Source organism: Dendrobates tinctorius, unplaced genomic scaffold (genome assembly GCF_039654945.1).
Source record: "Dendrobates tinctorius isolate UK_male_01 unplaced genomic scaffold, ASM3965494v1 ptg000143l, whole genome shotgun sequence".
In the NCBI taxonomy this organism is placed as follows: Eukaryota; Metazoa; Chordata; class Amphibia; order Anura; family Dendrobatidae; genus Dendrobates; species Dendrobates tinctorius.
This window is the reverse complement of record NW_027361810.1, coordinates 25870666-25893005: the sequence shown is the minus strand read 5'-3', so window position 1 is coordinate 25893005 and position 22340 is coordinate 25870666. Positions and strand designations below refer to the sequence as shown.

The 22340-nt window shown below is 46.3% G+C and overlaps 2 protein-coding genes across 5 annotated transcripts in view; one reads left to right on the top strand and one right to left on the bottom strand.

Moving 5' to 3' along the window:
- Positions 1-1952: 1952 nt before the first annotated feature.
- Positions 1953-22340, bottom strand: ARL6IP6 (ARF like GTPase 6 interacting protein 6). Of its 3 annotated transcripts, none has more exons than XM_073545635.1 (5): positions 22206-22340; positions 20078-20440; positions 18421-18471; positions 11008-11140; positions 1953-3313 (listed from the first exon to the last, which is right to left on the bottom strand). In XM_073545635.1, the coding sequence occupies exons 2-5, from the start codon at positions 20430-20432 to the stop codon at positions 3220-3222; spliced, it is 633 nt and encodes a 210-aa protein (XP_073401736.1). In that variant the 5' UTR covers positions 20433-20440; positions 22206-22340; the 3' UTR covers positions 1953-3219. The 3 variants fall into 3 exon arrangements, with proteins under 3 accessions (XP_073401736.1, XP_073401738.1, XP_073401735.1); XM_073545637.1 differs by lacking the exon at positions 22206-22340 and adding an exon at positions 21724-21773; XM_073545634.1 differs by lacking the exon at positions 22206-22340 and adding an exon at positions 21433-21562.
- PRPF40A (pre-mRNA processing factor 40 homolog A) overlaps positions 21883-22340 on the top strand; it is a 67313-nt gene continuing 66855 nt past the window's right edge. For both annotated transcript variants that reach the window (XM_073545632.1, XM_073545630.1), the window contains exon 1: positions 21883-22015. In XM_073545632.1, the coding sequence (XP_073401733.1) occupies positions 21971-22015 (45 nt within the window). In that variant the 5' untranslated portion in view covers positions 21883-21970. The remainder of the gene's footprint in view (positions 22016-22340) is intronic.

The window sequence follows — 22340 nt, the reverse complement described above, 5'->3', positions numbered from 1 at the left end:
CACCGTTGCAGCCGGGTATATTTTTCACTGAAATGCTCAAGCGTTTCAGGGAAATATAGTTTGCGGCTTTTCTAGGTGATTGACAGGTCTCTCTAATGTGTGTACATAGGGAGAGACCTGAACTGAGAAGGGAAAAGATAAACAGTGGCGGTGGCAGTGAACTAGTCCTGAAACTCCCTAAAGTCCCAGTCCGGATCATCAAATGGTTTGGACAGCAAGAATCGAGTGACAGCTTCCCTTTAAAACATAAAATTGACAATATACATTAAGAAATCGGAAAGGAACATAGTTAGGTCCATATATATTTGGACAGAGACAACATTTTTCTAATTTTGGTTCTAGACATTACCACAATGAATTTTAAACAAAACAATTCAGATGCAGTTGAAGTTCAGACTTTCAGCTTTCATTTGAGGGTATCCACATTAAAATTGGAGGAAGGGTTTTGGAGTTTCAGCTCCTTAACATGTGCCACCCTGTTTTTAAAGGGACCAAAGGTAATTGGACAGATTAAATAATTGTAAATAAAATATTCATTTCTAGTACTTGGTTAAAACCCTTTGTTGGCAATGACTGCCTGAAGTCTTGAACTCATGGCCATCACCAGACGCTGTGTTTCCTTCTTTTTGATGCTCTGCCAGGCCTTCACTGCGGTGGTTTTCAGTTGCGGTTTGTTTGTGGGCCTTTCTGTCTGAAGTTTAGTCTTTAACAAGTGAAATGCATGCTCAAACAGCAACTGAAAACCACTGCAGTGAAGGCCTGGCAGAGCATCAAAAAGGAGGAAACACAGCGTCTGGTGATGTCCATGAGTTCAAGACTTCAGGCAGTCATTGCCAACAAAGGGTTTTCAATCAAGTACTAGAAATGAACATTTTATTTACAATTATTTAATCTGTCCAATTACTTTTGGTCCCTTTAAAAACAGGGTGGCACATGTTAAGGAGCTGAAACTCCTAAACCCTTCATCCAATTTTAATGTGGATTCCCTCAAATGAAAGCTGAAAGTCTGAACTTCAACTGCATCTGAATTGTTTTGTTCAATATTCATTGTGGTAATGTCTAGAACCAAAACTAGAAAAATGTTGTCTCTGTCCAAATATCTATGGACCTAACTGTAACCATGATAATATGGGTCAGGGCGCAGTCAGACTGCTGAATAAATTGGATCGAGATCGGAACGCAGTGCATGGACTGGTCGGCGGCTCTACCTACCCGAGCAAGACAGCTACACACAAATACATGAAGCTGTCATGGTCAGGTCGGGAGAGCCGACGGCCAGTCCTTTCACCCTATTCTGATCTCAGTCCACTTTATACGGCCGTCTGACTGCGACCTGAAAAGTGTAAGTAGACTTTAACTACGCTTTTTTCTTTTATTGATCTGCTGCATCTAAAATGAAAAACTAAGCAACTTTACTGCTTTTCTTCATTAAAACTAACAACTCGTGCCTGTGTAATAAAAAAAAAAACGTAGCAACTTAATTTTCTGTTTTTGAAGAGGAAGGCTCTTTGAATAACAATTTCCTAGGATGGTTTCCTATGTTACAACATAAAAAAAAGGTTTACAGAAAATGGTTTTAATTATTTCTTTCTTTTAAATCCTATTGCCATTCGCTGATACTAATTTTTTTTCTGCAGTACCGTTTTTCACCATTCTAGATACAAATACTTCCACAGATATCAATGCAACAGCGCCCCCAGCTCCACATTTGTTTAAACAGAAAAAGAAAAATGCTGGAATTAATAATCTCCCAGAAACGACAGGAGTCTTGTTGTATTAGTAGGCATGGCTTTAACCTTTAAAATACTGAATTGAATCCCTACTGATACATCTTCTTAATAACCAGCAATCACTGCATTAAAAAAAATAGTTCAATAATATTTAAGAGGATACAGACATCTCCAGGGGAAATTTTTTTTTTTAAATTAAAATGAATGCATTTTGGGCAGAAAAAAAAAAAAAAAGGTTTTTTTGCAACTGGGTTTCATTATCAATTTTGCACAGGCTTTTAAGGCTTTTCTCCCTTCACATTGCTGGATGCAGAATGAGTTAACTGAGAATCATTAGTGAGTTGTTCTGATGGGACCTTGTAACTCTTATCTCTTATTTTCTTTGGTGATTTATAACCACGTATTACAAAAATGAGAGCTGACCGTCCATGTGGTCATAAATAAGCACATAGGATCTCAGCAAGTCGTAAATGTTTCCAAATGTGTTGAATTTTGTTTCTGGTCGCGCGCGACTCAATTGTAATAGGCTTCATAGCAAGTTGCACACGACAAGTGACTTTTGTGAGAACTATTTGCAAAGTGGCCATTTTATTTACAGAGTTTTAAGAAAAAAAATAGATGAAAGATGTAGACAAAAAAAAACAAAAACATAAAACAGTTACAAACTCCTATTAAAAAGGGCTCACTGACAGATTCTCAGTTAACTCTCACTACAGCCAGGAAAAAAAAGGGCAACGCAGAAAGTATAGAAGGTAAAAGGTGCCAAATTTTCAATGAGTTCCAAACTGCAAAAATCTTTTTTGAAAATACATACATTTAAGTATTTATCTAGAAAAAAAAAAAAATAATTGTCACCTGAATTTGTCTGTATATTTTAAAGGAGATGTCGAAGACTAGGAGATTGAGGGCCCACCTATCACATAGGTTATCGATATTAGATTGCTGGGGGCACTCCCAACCGATCCTCCGGTGTAGTGGCCACTCTCAGGTACTGCGGCTCAGCTTCCATTGAAGTCAATGGATAAGGAGAGTTCATCAATGTCTCAGTCCTGGACACCTCCTTTAATATCCTATACTTAACAAAACTTGGCCTTCTCTATGTAAATAAAAAGGGGTTAGATGAGAAACAAAAAAACACCACTGTTCCTTTACAAAACAGTGCCCCCTCTTGTCCGTGGGTCACGTCTGGTATTGCAAGTAATCCAGATAGTGTAAGAGCGGCGCTGTCTTTGGAAGGAAGCAGCCATGTTTTGCTAATCTCACAATGCCCCTTTACTTACATGGACATATTTTTTCATGGGCAGGAAGACTTGGCATATTTTTTGAAAGCAAAAAAAATAAAATAAAAACTAAAATGAGTAAAAGTAATTTTTTCAAAAAAAAACAAAAACTATTAACATAAAATTAGATGTACAGATGAAAATATATAAAAATCGACTCGGCGTTGTGAAAACAGTGTGCTCCATGTTTTGGCGAGAAGACAAAGAATTCAGAGCAGGCACCACAGCACGGTGAGCGCTGCCACAATGCCGTTCAGGATTGCCATGGTGTAGCCTATGTGGAAGGAATGACCCGTCATTTTCCTGAAAGAAAGAAAAAAAAAGAATACAATATTAGACGAATTCAGCTGGAAATTAAGAGAAGCTGAGACTGAAAAAGTTCAGAAAGACACACGATCGAATTATAAAACAGCGGGTGAAAGCAAAACACTGGTCGCTCAATGCACTGATTGCTCACGCACTGATTGATCATGCACCGCCCTCCGGTAATAGGAGGGAAATAATCTTTTATTTTTATATAGCGCTAACAAATTTCGCAGCACTTTACAGTTTGCACACATTATCATTGCTGTCCCCGATGGGGCTCACAATCTAAATTCCCTATCAGTATGTCTTTGGAATGTGGGAGGAAACCGGAGAACCCGGAAGAAACCCACGCAAACATGGGCAGAACATACAAACTCCTTGCAGATGTTGTCCTTGGTGGGATTCGAACCCAGGACTGCTAACTGCTAACCACTGAGCCACCGTGCTGCCCAAATAGGAAATAAAAAGAAAGAACTGAGGCTCTGTTCACACTGAGGTTTTTTGCATTGGATTTGCTCCAAAATCCTGCTTAAAAACCACTTTAAAAAATCTTTGTAAAACTCTCCCTACTTATCTCTATCCATATGAGGAGTTGAATTAAAAAAAATAAAAAATAGCCAAAAAAGGCTGCATAAAAAATGCATCACAAAAAAGGTCTTCCAAAACTGCACCAGGAAAAATTAACTCTATCCAGAAGTGGTTTCTGCAAGATTAAAATACTACAAGTTTTAACGCCTGAAAAATCTGTGTGTGAACATAGCCTTAGGCTAAGTTCACACATACCGGAACTCTCGCGGAAATTACCGCGAGAATTCCGGAATTCCAGGGGGAATTTAAAATGCGATTTTCCCGCGGAAAAACTAGCATTTTGCAAGCATAATTAGCTTGCAAAATGCTAGCGTTCTCCAAGCGATCTGTAGCATCGCTTGGAGAACTGATTGACAGGTTGGTCACACTCGTCAAACATAGTGTTTGACAAGTGTGACCAACTTTTTACTACTGAGGCCGCCTATGCAGCATCAGTAGTAAAAGATAGAATGTAAAAAAAAAAATAAAAACGGTGTTATTCTCACCCTCCGACGTCCCGCGCATCCGTTCCCAGTAATCCTTTGCGAAAATGCCCGCGATGACGTCAGTTCTCGCGGGATCGCGACGTCTCGCGGTAATTCGCGATGACGTCGCGCGAATGACCGCGAGACTTCGCGATCCCGCGAGAAGGGACGTCATCGCGAGCATTTTCACAAAGGACTACTGGGAACGAGAGCGTGAAGAGAAGCGGGAAGGCTGCGCGGGACGTCGGAGGGTGAGAAAAACAATATTTTTTATTTTAAATTCTATTTTTTACAGGGATATGGTACCCAAAGCCCGGAGGACAGTCTTCTCTCCTCCGGACCATGGGTACCATCCGCAATTGTTCTGCTTACTTTCTGCATGGTGTGCACAGCCACATGCGGGAAATAAGCGGAACAATGCATTCCTATGGGTGCGGGATCGCCGCGATTCCGCAAATTAATGAGCATGCTGCGGTTTTTACCGCGAAGCGATTCCGCCTCGGTAAAAACCGCAGCATTGCGGAATCCCATAGGAATGCATGGGATGCTTATTTTTCGCGTTTTCGCGGCAAAATCGCACGGTTAAAACCGCCGCGGAAACGCGAAAAAAACGCCACGTGTGAACTCAGCCTAACTGTTGAAGCCCATTTGGCAAAAAAAAAAAAAAAACTGCCTTGAAAACTTCATGCGTTAGTTTATTGTTAACTTGCTTCTAAAATGCAAAAGTAAATCAACTTTCTAAATAGCCTCCATTGGTAATGTTGTAATACATTGTGGCTACAGAGGGTCTGGAAGTCCTTTTATCTAGCTGGCAAATATTAGAAAGTCATCAGAGCTCCTGCTCAGTTCTGGCTGCTCTCTGTGCTCTCTTCTCCATGTTTCTTCTCCCGGTGTTAAGGTACTGTCACACTTAGCGATGCACCAGCGATCCCGACCAGCGATATGACGCGGTCAGGATCGCTGGTACATCGCTAAGTGGTCGCTAGTGAGCTGCCACACAGGCAGATCTCACCAGCGACATCGCAGGGGTCGGGGATCGCTACTTACCTGTCAGACGCGGTGATCCTGACGTCCTCCTGCCCGCCTCCACGCTCGTCTCTCCACAGGAAGCGCCGCAGGAAGATGACGACGAGAAACAGTCCAGGATGTTCTCGCGCGATCAGCGATAACCAGCGGGGGAGCGGGTCGTAGGTAAGTATCACACACAGCGATATCGCTAGCAATATCGCTATAACGTCACAAGTTATAGCGATATTGCTAGCGATATCGCTTAGTGTGACAGGCCCTTTAGAGATAGCAGTAGAGTGGGAGGGATTATACACAGATCTGAACCGGACAGGGAAGAAAGCATGTATGGCCATAGAGAGGGCAGAGAAAACAAGCTGCAGATAAGTAATCAAGTACATGAAGAAGAAAGGAGTGCAGGTTAGGCTAGGATCACACGACTGTATTTTCTCACATCTGATTATGCTATTCACGCTCTGATTAGAGTATGATCAGAGTTTCATATGAATTTCTCGGATGAGGTGAAGATGGAAAAGAAAACTCTCCCTCTTCTCCATTGTGTCAGTCCATAAAAATCATCAGTGCGGTCTGATGTTTTCCGCGGACTCATTGACTTGCATGGCAGAGTGTAGAGTGTGAACCAAATATTACATTATACTCTGGCACGCTGCGATTTATTTCTCGGACTGTCTTGGCGATATGCACGACTTATTCCTCGGACATGTGCATGACTCGGATTAATATTAGTCCAAGTGAAATCCAATGTTTTGCCGGATCGCACTTGGACCAAAAAGACAGACCTTACATGCTGTGATGATACGTGAAAGCAATATGCCAACACGCTGTATACACACAGATCACACGTCCAGCCTATATGACAGGGAGGGTCACTCCCACAAGAGAAAAATCTGAAACATAAATAATGTGACAAGCAGCATAATCATAAAGACACAAAGTCTTTTTCTGATGACACATTCCCTTTAAACAGAACAGCATCTTTTTAATCTACGCTTGGTAGCAATCCCATAGGTCATTATGTGATGGCATGTACTAGCGATAGACCATCGCTTTATAAGATCTTTTAAACAGATCCTTGTGAACTGCCTCATTTATCAGTGTAGCCTACTTGTGTTTCATGTCAGCTTCTCATCTGATATCAACTAGAAAAATAATAAAATTCAGAAAGTAAATGTCGTGTGTAATTATGTGCAAAGGAAGAAATGAAAACATCGCACAGGCCAAATACTGAAAGAATGGCCCCTGACTTTTTGCTAAGTAGCGGGCCCTGCAGGGGGGAGATTTTATACGCTTCGCAATGAATTTGGGAAACAAATTAGCAAAAAAACTGACGGCGCGGCTCACAGGGTGCACAAGCGCTCGCTGCAGTATAACTTTTGATATATTGCCCAGAGAGCTCCATGTTTCGTTTTACATTTAATCGACCTCCTAGCGGTCATCCTTTCTGTCGTTTCCAGACTGCGGCCACCAATGGCTCCTATGTAATAAGGATGGCGGTGTATACAAGCAGCTCCGGCTGTAGGAGCTTAACATAACAGAAAATCAAGTGTGAAGGATGGGGGGGGATTTATTGAAAGCTTGCAATCCTCATGAAAACACGCAGTTGTAACAGAACACCTAGACCCCCTTCAGCATGCAGCTAGCAGCAGTAGGATGGGGGTAAAGCATCAAAAGGCTGTGAGTGACAGATCTCACACCTTGAGCCAGCTAAGCTAAGAATAAAAGGTTTGCAGACAGGCAGACTGTATTGTAACATGCCCAATCTTTTGTTAAAACTTCCCATAAATAAAAGCTCATGATGTACAGAGATTTTTTACGCAATACTTATGCCCATTTCTACATTTATATATACATCGGAATTAAATAAACCATAAATCTCCATGAAGTAAATATCACAAAGTTAACAAATGTCCTGAGCAGGTGCAGGGGGTGGTTACATTTATTAAAAGTATCACTGCTTTGGTATAGAATATATAAATAGCTCCCTAAATACGACAAGACATATAAATACTGGAGTAGGTAGATAAAGGAGTGATAACACGAAGAAAAGTTCCTTGGCGTCACTAGAGGTTGTGTAAGGCAACAGACAACAGCAACAAGTTGCTTTTCATAAAGGAGAGATAACGTGAAAAAAAGCTCCTAGAGGCTGAAAGGAGGAGGAGATTGCAGGAACAGAGACTGATAACAAGAAGAAAAGTTCTTCCTTTACTACATGGGGAAGAACAGATTGTGATGCCTCTTTCTGCCGTTGCTTGCCTGATTACATTTTAATAAGATACCTAGCTCCTAATTTTTATATAACCTACATTATCCTTACTTTGTTCTTGATCAGAGATCCCTCGGCAGAATCGCTGCTCATTTCGGCTTCTAGTCTTATAAGAGTCTACACTGTCCTTGGAGTCTGTCCTGGAATGATGTGTCGGACTATCAGATGCTGAATTGAGGTATTTTTGCTGTAGCTGTAAATGATCAGTATATGAAAATTTTAAATGCTGATGCCTTTATATATATATATATATATATATATATATATATATATATATATATATATATATACACACAGGTACAGTATAGTTCATGTGTAGCAATAGCAAAGGGTCAAAACTAAAGATGAGCAAGAAGATTGGCACAACCCTGGACTAGCGTCCACTTTGGTATTCCATGGATGCCGGATGTGGGGAGTCCAGTAACACTTGAGTGCGGGCATCTTGCATGGCTCTTAAGTAAACTGTGCCATCATGACGTTGCTGGAGGTCTACTTATTACCTTGTACTGCTTCCCCAATTCAGCGTCCACTTCGATAATCCATGGTAGCCGGACCAGGACATTGAAAACTTCCTTTTCTGGCACTTGAATGATGGCATCCTGGGCGTCTCTTGCAATTACCAGGCTCCCCTGTGAGACTTCGTATCTCGGCCTCAAGTGACATTATGGGGGCTAGTAGTCACTAAGCCTCTGGTGACGTACCAGTGTCACGGGGCCCTAGTAATTGCAAGTGGTGCCCAGGATGCCAGGATTTGAGTGCCAGCATAGGATGTTTGCACTGCCCCGTTGTGGCTGCCATAAAGTCCCAGATGTTACACCAGGGTAGGACAAGTCTTTTTGCTCATTACTAGTCAAAACCTCAGACCTGAGATTGATCTCCTCTGTCCATGATGAAAAGTAGCTGGTTCTGTTCTCCGCAAATATGAAAAAATAACGCACATCTATCAAAACATAGAATCACGGAGCATGGCAATCATGAATTTCACAGTAAAAAACAATCAGAAATTACTAACGGCTCACAGACATAGGATCTGCTTATCCAAGAACACCATCTACTGACCGGTTTTCGGATGCAACGCCTTGAGCTGATGTTTAGGATTAAGTATGGAGTCTCTCTTCTACAAAGTCATTATATACTAATAAGGCATGAAGATAGGGATCACCCAGAAAGGACAACCTCATCAAGTCCATTGAAAAGAGAGACAACCCTTTGAGGGTGGCCTCACACACACAAATTTTCCCCCAAAAGAACCTGCTGTTTTTTTTTTTTTAACCTTTTTTTTCTCCCTTTTCAATTAAAAAAAACAAAAAAACTTTTTGACCAGTATAAGAATGGGCTATTTTCCTCAGACTTCATGGTTAGGAACATTTTCATACATACAGTGTTAAGATATCGAGGCTATTTTCTTTCTTTAAGGCATTTTCACTTTAAATTAAAACAAATTTTTAAGACCACTAAACTATATTTTAAATAATGTTTCCGTTTTTCTATAAAAAAAAACAAAAAACATATGTATGGGACTTTTTTTTTTTTTCCCCTAAAATTATTGGGTTAGAAAAAGCAATACAAATCATCAGTGGATTTCCTTTTTTACTGATTTTTTATTTATTTTTTCACACATTGTGTCCCTCATAAAGTCATAAAAGACCTTTGGTGGCTTTTCCACATTTAAGTACATATATAATTTCCCATGTAACTTGCGCTGACTCATTAGCCACAGTATCAGAGGGAACTCAGCCTCCTGGCTGCACAACAGAACTGATCTGTGTCTGATAAGACCCAGCAGCTCCTGCTACATTCTGACACCCAGTGATCACTTGAGAAGGAAGCAGGAGCGCTTCTTATACTGTATACACACCACTCATTCAGTGCTGTGTATACAGCGAATGGGAAGGTGGAGATGTTAATAAACCAACTCTGCCTTCACTGTGGAGAATCGGACTGTGTCTCAGATCTTGCAGCTGCGTAATCTCTGTGCTGTTCCTTAAGGCACCGTTACACCGTACACGCTTCAATTTCCCAGCGATCCCACCAACGATCCGACGTGGATGGGATCGCTGGGACATAGCTGATCGCTGCTGACCTGTCACATAGACAGACTCACCAGCGATCAGGACCAGCGAGCAAGCTGGTATCCAAGGTAAACAGCAGGCATCTAAGAGCCGCGTGGCTCTTAGATACCCGCTGTTTACCTTGGATACCAGCTCCCAGCGTCGCTGATCATTGGTGTCTCGCTGTCACACGCAGCGATGCGTGCTGGCCAGCGGGAGACCAACGATCAAAAAATGTCCAGGATGTTCCTACATGATCAGCGATACCCAGCGGGGGGCCGGTCGCTGATGCGTGTCACACACAGCGAGATCGCTGGCGAGATCGCTGTGGCGTCACAAAATCAGCGATCTCGCAGTGTGTAACGGGGCCTTTACTCACTGCATTTTTTACAAGTCAGAAAAAAAACTTCTAAATTACATTATTTTTAGAACACTATGACCACCTTTGCAGGCAGTTTTATTGCATTTATTAAATGTTAATCATGGAGCAAACTTTACAAATAGTCTTTGTTAAATATATCTGATAGTTTTGTGGCTACAGCACCTACGCAAAAGTATGTGTGTATATATATATATATATATATATATATATATATATATATATATATATATATATACACACATACACACACACACACACACATACACACAAATATATATATATATATATATATATATATATATATATATATAGTACATTTTAGGTTAACAATAAGCAGGGGAAAGATGCATTGAAGCAATATATAAAAAAAAGATTGCATAGTTTTTATCTGCTTGAAGTTTTCTATGTCTTAGAGAATCCGTGTATCCTTTATACTCAATTGTCTCTAAAGCCCCCGTTACACACTGCGATATCGCTAGCAATATCGCTGTAAAGTCACCGATTTTGTGACGTCGCAGCGATATCGCTGCATGTGATACTTACCTCCGACCGGCTCCCCCGCTGGTTATCGCTGATCGCGCAAGACGCTCCTGGACCATTCCTCGTCGGTCGCTTCCTGTGGCGCCGACGAGCGACGCGTGGAGCTGGGTGGGAGGACGTCAGGATCGCCGCGCCTGACAGATAAGTAGCGATCCCCGTCCCCAGCGATGTCGCTGGTGAGATCTGCCTGTGTGGCAGCTCACTAGCGACCACCTAGCGATGTACCAGAGATCCTGACCGCGTCATATCGCTAGTCGGGATCGCTGGTGCATCGCTAGGTGTAACGGTACCCTAAGTTGCCAAACTGCAGATAACCCGACTGGATAAAAAAAAATAGCACATTACTTAATGAATGTAGACCATTTACTGAGTCTTACCTGAACCGCGCCGGTGACAGAGGAGTGGGTGGAAACATTCCTGGCTCAAATGAGTCAAAGTACGTCACGGTCCAAGAAAAACTACAGCAAGACAAGCCGGCAAGAACAGACAGGACTAGAAGACTCCAAAATCCTAAATAAATAAGTGATAAATCAGTCATACCATATATGATGAGCAGCAGGAAGCAGTGAGGTGCCATCATTAGTACCACCACTGACTATGCAACAGTGTGTGGCTGTGGTTACAGAACATATGGTCCATACACATAAAGGGACGGACATATACATCCACTATTACAACTTACACAGCTTTTCCAGACTCCTTGAAGTTAACAAAGGTTTTGCAATCTATAGCAAAAAATCTGCACCAGATCATTTCTGCAGACATTTCGCAAAAAATCTGTAAGTAAAATCCTCATCAAATGGTGAGGGTTTTTAAGAAAAAAAATACACTATTAAAGGGGTTATTCAACAACGAAATATTTTTTGGGCATAGACTGATTAAAAAAAAAAAAAATCAATGGAGGCATAGTCACTTTTAAGCGCCCCTGTGGATCCAGCGCAAACTGCACCATAGGCGGTGTCTGCCACATTCGGGAAGTCACAGCATCACTGCAGCTTGTGATTGGCTGCAGCAGCCAGGTGACTAGAAGAGCACATAATCAAAGAAACATCCAAGGATGATACGCTCTTCTAGACACCTGACCACTGCAGCCAATCACAGCCTGCAGTGGTGCTGTAATTTCTGGCTAAAGCAGACACCGCTTCCGGAGACACTGGGACACCTCTAAGGCAGCTGGAGCAGGATCTGAGGTGGTGCTGAAAGGAGAGTATGATCATCTCTTAATCATTTTTAATCCAACAAAAAACAATTATTTTACAGTTGGATAATCCCCTTAAGGGTACATGCACACGTTAGGAATTTGCTGCAGACATCTCATCACCACTGCTGCGGTTGGAAGCCAATGCTGCACGTTCATTATTCACCGTTCAGCTGTAGCCAATCACTGGCCTCACATGCTGTACTTATAAAGTGATTGGCTGCAGCGGTCGGATGAATGATAGTCAGGATGTGATCAGTGCTGAACTGGTCGGCACCAGAGAAGTGGTGCCACTTAATACAGCAGTGGGGGAAACTCAAAGGCTAGGTGATTGTTAATTAGTCATTTTATAACATTCTTTACATTAGGGATGACTTTCTAAAAACCCAGAAAAAACAGGATTTTTTGGGTTGCTTACCGTAAAATCTGTTTCTCGGAGCCTTCATTGGGGGACACAGAGACCATGGGTGTATGCTGCTGCCACTAGGAGGCTGACACTATGCACAAAAAAGTTAGCTCCTCCTCCGCCGTATACACCCCACCGACCGGCAGGAAATTCCTCAGTTAGTGAGAAAGCAGTAGGAGAAGTAACGGAATAGATTGAAAACAGAACGAACAACTCAACTGTAACCAATCGACAAACATAAGAACAGGAGTTGTAGAACATGGGAGGGTGCTGTGTCCCCCAATGAAGGCTCCGAGAAACAGATTTTACGGTAAGCAACCCAAAAAATCCTGTTTTCTCGTTCGCCTTATTGGGGGACACAGAGACCATGGGACGTCCCAAAGCAGTCCCTGGGGTGGGAAACAAACTTCCATCAGGCCAGTGGACTCACCACCGCGGCCTGCAGAATCCTTCTACCTAGGCTGGCGTCCGCCGAAGCAGAGGTGTGGACCCTGTAGAATTTCACAAAAGTGTGAACCGAAGACCACGTTGCAGCTTTGCAAAGCTGCAGCGCGGAAGCTCTGTGGCGCACCGCCCAGGAGGCACCCACCGTCCGGGTAGAGTGCGCTCTGATCCCTGAAGGAGCTGCACGATGCTTGACCCGGTATGCCTCCAAAATTGCCGATCTGATCCAGCGAGCAATAGTGGCCTTTGAGGCTGGGTGACCTTTCCTTGCACCGTCTGGAATGATAAACAGAGAGTCTGACTTCCGCAAGGAAGATGTCCTGGCTAGATAGACTCTCAATGCCCTGACCAGGTCCAGCTTGTTCAAGGATCGCTCCCGAGGATGAGCTGGGCTCGGGCAGAAGGATGGCAGAACAATGTCCTCATTGAGGTGAAACGAAGATACCACCTTCGGAAGGAAAGAGGGCGGAGGCCGCAGAACTACCTTGTCCTGATGAAGTACCAAGAAGGGAGAGCGGCAAGAAAGGGCCGCTAATTCCGACACACGTCGGATGGAAGTAATGGCCACCAGAAAGGCCACCTTCCAAGAAAGGAGGGCAGGGAAACATCCCTGAGAGGTTCAAAAGGAGGACCTTGCAGAACCCCAAGAACGAAATTAAGATCCCAAGGATCCACGGGCGCTCGGTACGGAGGAACCGTGTGAGCCACACCCTGAAGAAAGGTTTTGACCTGGGGCCGGGAGGCCAGCGTCTTCTGAAATAAAATGGACAGTGCCGAAACTTGACCCTTAAGGAACTGAGAGCAAGCCCCGCATCCAGCCCTGTCTGAAGAAACGCCAGAACAGATGGAAGCGAAAAAACCATGGCCGCAATGTCATTGGCCTCACACCAGGAGAAATAGGCTTTCCAAGTACGGTAATAGATCTTGGAAGAGGAAGGCTTTCTGGCTCGGATCATGGTATGAATCACTCGATCAGAGAATCCTGCCCGTTTCAAAACCTCGGTCTCAACAGCCACGCCGTTAAATTGAGCGACCGAGAATTGGGGTGGCAAATCGGGCCTTGCGACAGCAGATCTGCCCTGTCGGGAAGCTTCCAGGGGGCGTCCGCGAGAAGGTTGACAATGTCCGCGAAGCAAGACCTTCTGGGCCAATTCGGGGCGATGAGGACGACTGGAATCCCTTCTGCCTTGATTTTCTTCAACAGCTTGGGAAGAAGAGGCAAGGGAGGGAACAGGTAGGGGAGCTCGAACTGTGACCAAGGAACGGCCAGAGCGTCGGCGCCCCCTGCCAGGGGGTCCCGAGACCTGGACACGAATTGTGGTACCTTCCTTTTGAGGAGAGACGCCATGAGGTCTACGTCCGGGGTTCCCCACCGACGGCAGAGCAGATGAAACACCTCCGGATGTAGGGACCATTCCCCTGCCGCGAGACCCTCGCAGCTTAGAAAATCGGCGGCCCAGTTGTCCACGCCGGGAATGTAAACCGCGGAAATTGTTGGAACAAAGGTCACTGCCCATTGAAGAATTCTGGACACTTCCGCCAGGGCTGAGACACTCCGTGTCCCCCCTTGTCGGTTGATATACGCCACCGCTGTGGCATTGTCTGTTTGAATCCTGACAGGCAGGCCCTTGAGGCGCCGTTCCCAGTGGACGAGAGCCAGAAGGATCGCTCGTATCTCTAGGACATTGATCTGCAGAGCTGATTCCTGAGTCGACCATCGACCCTGAACAGTGTGATTGCGGAACACTGCACCCCAGCCGATGAGGCTGGAGTCCGTTGTGACAATCTGGGAAGAAAGGACCGCCCCGAGAAAATGAGGGGAGACGTCAACCACCAGTTGAGAGACCGCTTGATCCGGCATGAAAGACGAACCGGACGATCCAGAGACAGAGCCGACCTGTTCCACCTGGACAAAATGGCCTGCTGGAGGGGCCTGGCGTGAAAACTGGGCAAAGGGAACTGCCTCTATTGCTGCCACCATCTTCCCCAGAGTCCTCATGGCTGTCCTGAGAGATGAAAACCGTGCGATCTGTAGTGATCGGACACCCTGCTGCAGGGAAAGAATCTTGTCTTGTGGGAGAAATACCCTTGACCGACGAGTGTCGAAAAGAAGGCCCAGAAACACAAGGCGTTGAGTAGGGATCAGACAGGACTTTTCCGGTTGACGATCCACCCAAAACTGGACAGGGTGTCTAGAACGATCGCCACACTTAGGCGGGCCTGATGAAAGGAGGGAGCCTTGATCAGAATATCGTCGAGATACGGAAAAAGAACAAGACCTCTGATCCTTAACAAGGCCATCAACGCCGCCATAATCTTCGTGAAGACCCTGGGAGCGGTGGCGAGCCCGAAAGGGAGCGCGACGAACTGATAATGTTCGTGGGGAATCGCAAACCACAGGAACTTCGGATGTCCGGGAAATATGGGCACATGTAGATAGGCGTCTTGGATGTCTATGGAACACACGAATTCCTGCTCCTCCATGGAGGCAATCACCGAGCGAACCGACTCCATCCGGAAGTGGCGGAGGCGAACTCTCTTGTTGAGTAACTTGAGATCCAAGATGGGTCAAACCGCCCCGTCCTTTTTCGGCACCACAAACAGGTTTAAATAAAACCCTGTGAATCGTTCCGATTCGGGAACGGGCACAATCACCCCGGAGCTGAGGAGAGAGGCGATGGCCGAACTGAACCCCGGGATCAAGGCAGGATCCCGTGGCGGACGGGATTGGAAGAAGCGATCCCGTGGAAGAGAAACGAACTCTATTTTGTATCCTGTCGATACAACCTCTCTGACCCAAGCGTCCTCTACTGAGGCGAACCAGACGTCGCTGAAGAAAAGAAGTCGACCTCCCAATTGGAAGGGACCCACGGAAGACCGATGATAGTCATGCGGACGTAGACCGTCCAGATCTAGATCTGGGTGGTCTTCCCTGGGAAGAGTGGGACCGAAAGGACGGAGTGAGCCTGAAGGAGACCTTCTTTCTTTCCTGACGTGCTTGTGGCCTTTGCTGGTTGGAAGGGTTTTCCGCCGCATTGAAACGGCGGAAAGACCGAAAGGGACGGAACTGACGCCTTGGAGGAGGTCTGCGAGACTTGGATTGGGGGAGAAGAGAACTCGTACCTCCGGTAGCGTCCTTAATAATCTGGTCCAATTGGGACCCAAAGAGACGCACTCCTTGAAAAGGCAGATTAGTCAGACTTTTTAGAGGACAAGTCCGCCTGCCAGGCCTTGAGCCAAATTGTACGTCGGATTGCCACGATGTTGCTTGACGCCTGAACCGCGCAAGATGCGGCATCCAAGGAAGCAGAAAGCAGATAATCCCCTGCATGGGAAATCTGATTGGCGAGATCGGCCAAATGCTCCGGTTGTGCCTTATCCAGAATGCCCTGCCGAAGGTCCTCTGCCCAAGCGGATATAGCCTTTGCTGCCCAAGATGAAGCAAAGACTGGACATACCGCCACAGATGCCGCCTCGAAGGCAGACTTTGCTAGGGATTCTATGATTCTGTCATTAGAATCTTTTAGAGACGCTACACCCGACAGCGGAAGAACAGTATTATTAGAGAGTCTGGATACGGGAGGGTCCACTGAAGGAGAAGCGGCCCAGTTGTCCGTGAGCTCTTTAGCAAACGGATACAGCACGCCGAGACGCTTTCCTCTTTGAAAGCGTCTAGTCGGATCTTCCCTTTCCTTGGTAAAAATCTTCCCAAACTCGGAATGAAAGGGAAACACCCTGGAAGGTGTTTCCGCCCGTCTGAACGAAACCTCCTGATCTGAGGATTTCGCAGGGGCGTCAGTGATGTCGAAGGTATGGTAAATCGCGGCAATGAGGTTCTGCACCGTAACCTTCATGTTCGCATCCTGATCCGAATCCAGCTCTAAGACCCCTTCAGATTCCGAAAGCGCTTCACCTGACTCGGGAGAGGAGGCCCGAGAGGGAGACTGCTGGGGAGTATGGGGTGAGGTAGGGCGAGGAGAGGACTCCGCCTGGAGATCCTGCCTGGGTCTCTTGCGACTGACACTGGCTTGGCTCAGATGGGACGTCCTGGGACGTGCTAGGTCCCGCAGAAGCTCCCAAGGGCAACTTATCCAGAACGGCTACTAGGGACCGAGACACCTTGGTGAGGTCTGCCACCGACTGTGATAGGGAGGAGGCCCAACCCGGCAAGGGGGGCTCACTCACCCCTGGGGCTATGGATGGCTCCTGAGCGGCGTCGGGCTGTGCAGGGGAGGGCCGAAGAGCGGGTACGATCAGCCGTAGGGATAGACATTGTGAAAAACCTGAGGTAGTGCCGGAAGGTTGGGGGACAGAGGGCGGAGAAGGGTCAGTCTGCCGTGCAGAACTACTCACGGTCCGGTGTCCCCAAAAGCGATGCTGCTCGACCTGTCCGGGGATGCAGATCAGGGAGAAGTCCGGCTGGCCGTCCCAAAGAGGCAAAAAGCTGCTTGCAGAAACTGCACAGGGGCTGGGGAGCCTCTCCAGCTGCGTCCGGCTGGCAGGCTGTGAAGATGGCGCCTGCCTGTAGAAAAGCGCGGGTCCCGGGGAAGGGCGGTCCTCGCAGGGTTAATAATTGCTGCACTCTAGCCATATGCTGGGCAGGAGAGGGAAAGGCGGGGGGAGGGCCTGGGGAGAGCGGGAGTGAAGCCCGCTTAGTAGAAAGGGGCGGGGGGCGTGGCCGCGACGCTGCGGTAGGCCCGAACACAAGCCGGGGCCTAAATTAGTTGCGGCGGCCGCCTGTCAGCAGGGGGTCGGCGCGGAAGACGCGTCGCAACACCGGGCCGCGTCCCTGCCCAGAACTGCTCGACCCCAGCGCTACCCCTGCCAAGATGGAAAAAAGGGGGAAGCACAGAACGAGGCCCGTGAAGACCCGGGGCCTGCATGGATGCGGTGACCGTGGGGGGATGCGGGGCGTGCAGGGACCCTAACGTGGTCCCCCTGGCGACCGCTCCAAGAGAAAACGCCGAGGGAAGACTGACATACTCACCCAGGCAGGGGGCCTTACAATAAAGGTACCTGAAAATCCCACGCTGTCTGTCTCTATGAAATCCGCGCCTCATCCAACCTTCAGGCTCTGGTAGGCGAGATGGTGGGAGGCGGGGGGCAAGGACCGTCCGTGCGGCTGGCACCTACTTGTGCAAGGCTCCTGGTCCTGCTCCGGAGACCTATGAGGATACGGGGTGGCAGTACACGCCGTACTCATAGTCTCTTTGTGGGAGTACGGATGTGACTGTTCACTCCGTATCCCTCCGGAACCTGCAAAGAAACGACGCACACTGAGGTAGATATGGGTCTAATAAAAGACCCGTGCCCACCTCCTACTGACACTAAGCTAAACTGAGGAATTTCCTGCCGGTCGGTGGGGTGTATACGGCGGAGGAGGAGCTAACTTTTTTGTGCATAGTGTCAGCCTCCTAGTGGCAGCAGCATACACCCATGGTCTCTGTGTCCCCCAATAAGGCGAACGAGAAAATAGCCATATGAAATCCAGCACAGAATATGGGTAAAACTTGCCAGAAACTGTACTTTGCTGAGGATTTTAGCAGCGTAAATCCACAGCTAAAATCTGCAGCCAATCTGTCTTATGTGGTCTTATCACTATAAATATAATCAGGTTCCCCAACCACAGATACAAGTATTGAGCGGCGAAGGAGAAATTGTCCCAATCTAATGGGAGAGGGGAAATTAGGTTTACTGTGGCTTTTGTTCTATGATACAACTCCACAGATACACTGTTCTTACCAAGAAGACTAGCTTTTACTCCATCCTCGTTTACTTTTCCAGTCTGCATATCTAGGGAAGAAGGGGGAGACATGACATATAATCAGATCCCAAAACACATGCAACCACTTTATCTTCCTTAGGCGTGTACAACCAGAACTGGTAAAGTTTTAAGCATAGGTTGCTACTGAGAGGAGAAAACGGTTGCTAGCTGTGAATACTGATGAAGTATACGCCCAATTTTTTACTACTAAAGATATAGGCAGGCGCTGCTGGGTATTACCAAGGAGGTTCCGATTTGACCACTGAGCAAAATTTCAAGTCACGTCTAAAGGGCTTGTCCAGGTTTAGGGGCTCAAGTCTGCAGTCAATCTATGTGACTGCATGCTTGTGAATACTGTGCACGCTGTCAGGATTCTCTTGTGATCATGTGGTCACATGTATGTAATTTGCAAATAACTTGTTTAATTAACTCAATTCACTTGTATGAAGGGAAGCCGCTCACATCTAGTCGGCACATGACCGCATTTTGCAAATCGGACGCTCCAGGCGCCAGAGAATCTTGACAGCGTGCATACTTCCCACAGTGAAGATTCACAAGTGACTGCAGACTTGAGCCCCAATCTGGATAACCCTTTTAAGGCCAGGCCTTCAAAACTGCATAATACCTCAGAAAAACTTAAGGCTCATTCACTTGTCATCCATGGCAGATAAGGACCACTGATCGGCTATGGACAAGCCAACTGGCAGCTGTCTTATGGCCTGTAGAATCCCGTGTGCACAAAATGATAGTTAATACGATTTCTGGTCACCTAAGTCACTGGCTTTTGCAGAACTTCTCACTTTTAAACAAGACGATATGCTGCCAAGAGCATTGATTTTAATGATGGCATGGAGCATGCAATCTCCAGACAAACAAGCGTTTTGCTTACTTGTCAGGCAAGTCGATGAACAGGCATTGCAAGGAATGCTCATTCCCGATTTTCAGCTAGTAACGTGGGCCTTAAGTTGCATAGATTGACCCTACTGCTGTATGTACGTCTCTGTACACACTAGTATCGAGGCTTTTATGTATAATGAAAGCCATGATGTTGTGACATGATAAGATAGAGTCAAAAGGTGACTTAGAGACCCTACAGACTTAAAAAAGGTTGTCAAAGGTTACAATTTTTTTTTTTGCCATCAAAACCACATGCAGTTTTACATCTTCATAGATGGATATAGTCGGATAGTGCTTATAAAAACAATTCTTTTTGCAATGTCCCGCGTGTTAACGTTTTCAGCCGTTTTTGAGATATTAACACTTTTCCTTTGTCTACAGCTCGTTGCCTAGGAGACCGACCACCACTGCTGTCTAGTTTTGAAAGCGCTGCACTGACGCCAGCCAGGACTGAGCAGAAAGAGGGCGCTCCAGCAATCCTGGTCAAATTCAAAGCAGTGCTTACAAGCTCAATGGGAAAGGACCTTTAAGCCCTGCGCATGTTCTGCTGTCTACCATCGGTGGTCGGTCTCAAAGGCAACGAGCTGTAAACAATAAAAAAGTGCTAATATTTCAAGAAAGGCTGAAAAATTAATAAGCAGTAAATTGCTTATATTTAATAAATGGCAATATTGTTACGTAGAGGTGGGAGATATAAATCTCACTCTGCTGTGGACGACACATATGTATGCTGATTACCTTGTACCACAATGTATAAAACAACGAAGAGGAGAGCGAGGATGCTGACGATCACAAGGCAGCAAACCATGGACAGCAGTCTGGCCGGCCATCTCTTGCCCCTTTTAGAGGTCACCACTTGTGTCTTCACCGTCCCGTTTAGTCCGAGCTGCTCACTTTCTCCATACAAGTTCTCATCGAGGCTGTTTGTTTTGGTGGCAGAAGCCTCAAATAAGTCACTTTCCAAGTTCCTCACCACTAGTTCTTCCTGTGAGCTTCCCTGCTCGACGTGGCTTTGAGACGTGGCCGGGGCAGACGCAACAGGGCGACGGCTGCTCCGTAACCTCCTGGCACTGCTGACGTAAGAGGCATCCATCCAGGATCCTAGAAATACAGAACATGTGTGACTATCACAAGAAAACCTGGCCATTTGTATATCCCACAGAGGACACAGGCTACTAGATACAGTGGTAGATGTGTTACTATGTACATGTAGCACACGTGGGAAAAAAAAAAACCCCTCTGAGGCCAAATTCAGACGTCCGCGAAACACAGTCAGAGTACGGACCGCTATGACTGGACCAGCGCCTCATATCTGCCAGTAAGCCTGTTAGTTCAGGTCAGGAGTCCCATGCCCAGATGGAAATCTCATTCTGTGCACAGACTATGAGATTCGGACGTGAAGCGACGCCGTTGAACACCGGCTAGAAAAACTGGAGGACCAAAAGTGCAATAGGGTATTATCTGGATATTAAGTAGGGAAAATGTGGACAATCATGCTCCCCTGATGAGGTTGTGTGCTCACAACTAGGGATGAGTGGACACGTGGAATTTCTGCTTCATTGCGTTCGACCAAACTTTAGTCCAAAATTTGGTTCGGGTGCCAGAACTCTACCTGATCCCCATAGAAATCAATGGGGAACCAAACTTTGGAGCTGGAAAAACCTTCTCTCTCCTCCCCGACTTGAAAAATGGACTACAAAGAGAAGTCTGTGCTTGGAGTTCAGCACCGGATACTAGGTGACCGGCACAAATCCCAAACTTTACACTTCGGGTGCGCTCATCTCTACTCACAACAACCAGTGACAAAACTTAGGCTGCTGCAGACCCACGGCCTTAGGAAGGCGAAAAGACTGGAATCAAAAGGGTTAAAACTGTGCTGCCGAGGGAAGGAGGATGATGAGGCTGGAATCCGAGCGGTTTATTAGTCAACGTGAACGTCGAATCGCGTCGACCACTAAGTCGCACACTCGGATTCCTGCCTCATCATCCTCCTCCTCTCAGCAGCACTGTTTTAACCCATTCGATTCCAGTTTTGGGTCCCTCTTAAGAAAATAGGCCCTATGCATCATACACGGCGGACGTCGGACGGTTACCGTGCCAACGGCGCCTTTCTCCACACCCGACGTTACATTGGTCAGAGGAGTAACGCCTGAACAACTCCCCCGATAACAGGAACCTGTCAGACCCATCATACGCCGACGGGATCATTAAAAAAAAAGACAGATCTGATTGGTTGCTATGGTTACAGAATGTCTTCACGGAGCCAAAATATTGTAATACCCGGCTGGGAGAGTGAAAAAAAGGGAAATAAGCAAATACTGAGACAAAGAGAGAGGAGGCCGCTGCGCAGAAGAGCTCACGCTCTTACGGACTACGCATTTCACCTTCTGGCTCTAAATCATGACACGTTATTTTTTAGTTGCCTGTATATGTGTTGCATTTTCTCTCAATAAACCCCACAGAATAACGTACGGCCATTTTATTGTAAACTAAGGTATATTATCATCGTATCCCTCCGCAGGGTAAGAACTTATTTACCAAACCCAACTACTGCGCATGGGCGGACGGTGAGCAGTCTGACCCGCGAATCCCTCCGCCAGTCAGCCGCTGTCAGTGAGCGGGAGATTGGTCATGTATCGGACGTACTGGAGCGAGCTGTTCCCGGCTGCTATCAGTGTCAGTAAATATCAGCTACGCCGTACAGTATGGTTGTGTTTCCGCTGTGAAAAGTTTCTAGTGCCAGGCAGCATTCCGAGACCGCACAGCCGCCTCTCTCTGCGTCTGACGCTGAGCGTCGTGCAGGCCGCCATTAGTGACCAGCCCACGTCCTAGCAGAAGGGACGCTTTACCGCTTTGTTACCGATACCTTATAACTTGCTCCCAGGCAGCAGCGCAGGAAACGCTCATACAAAACCCCGCTCTGAAGCCAGCCTGTGTACACCTTCTGTGACGTAGGGCTGTCATCCAATCAGCGGGCACTTCTTAGCCAAGCTGAGCAAGA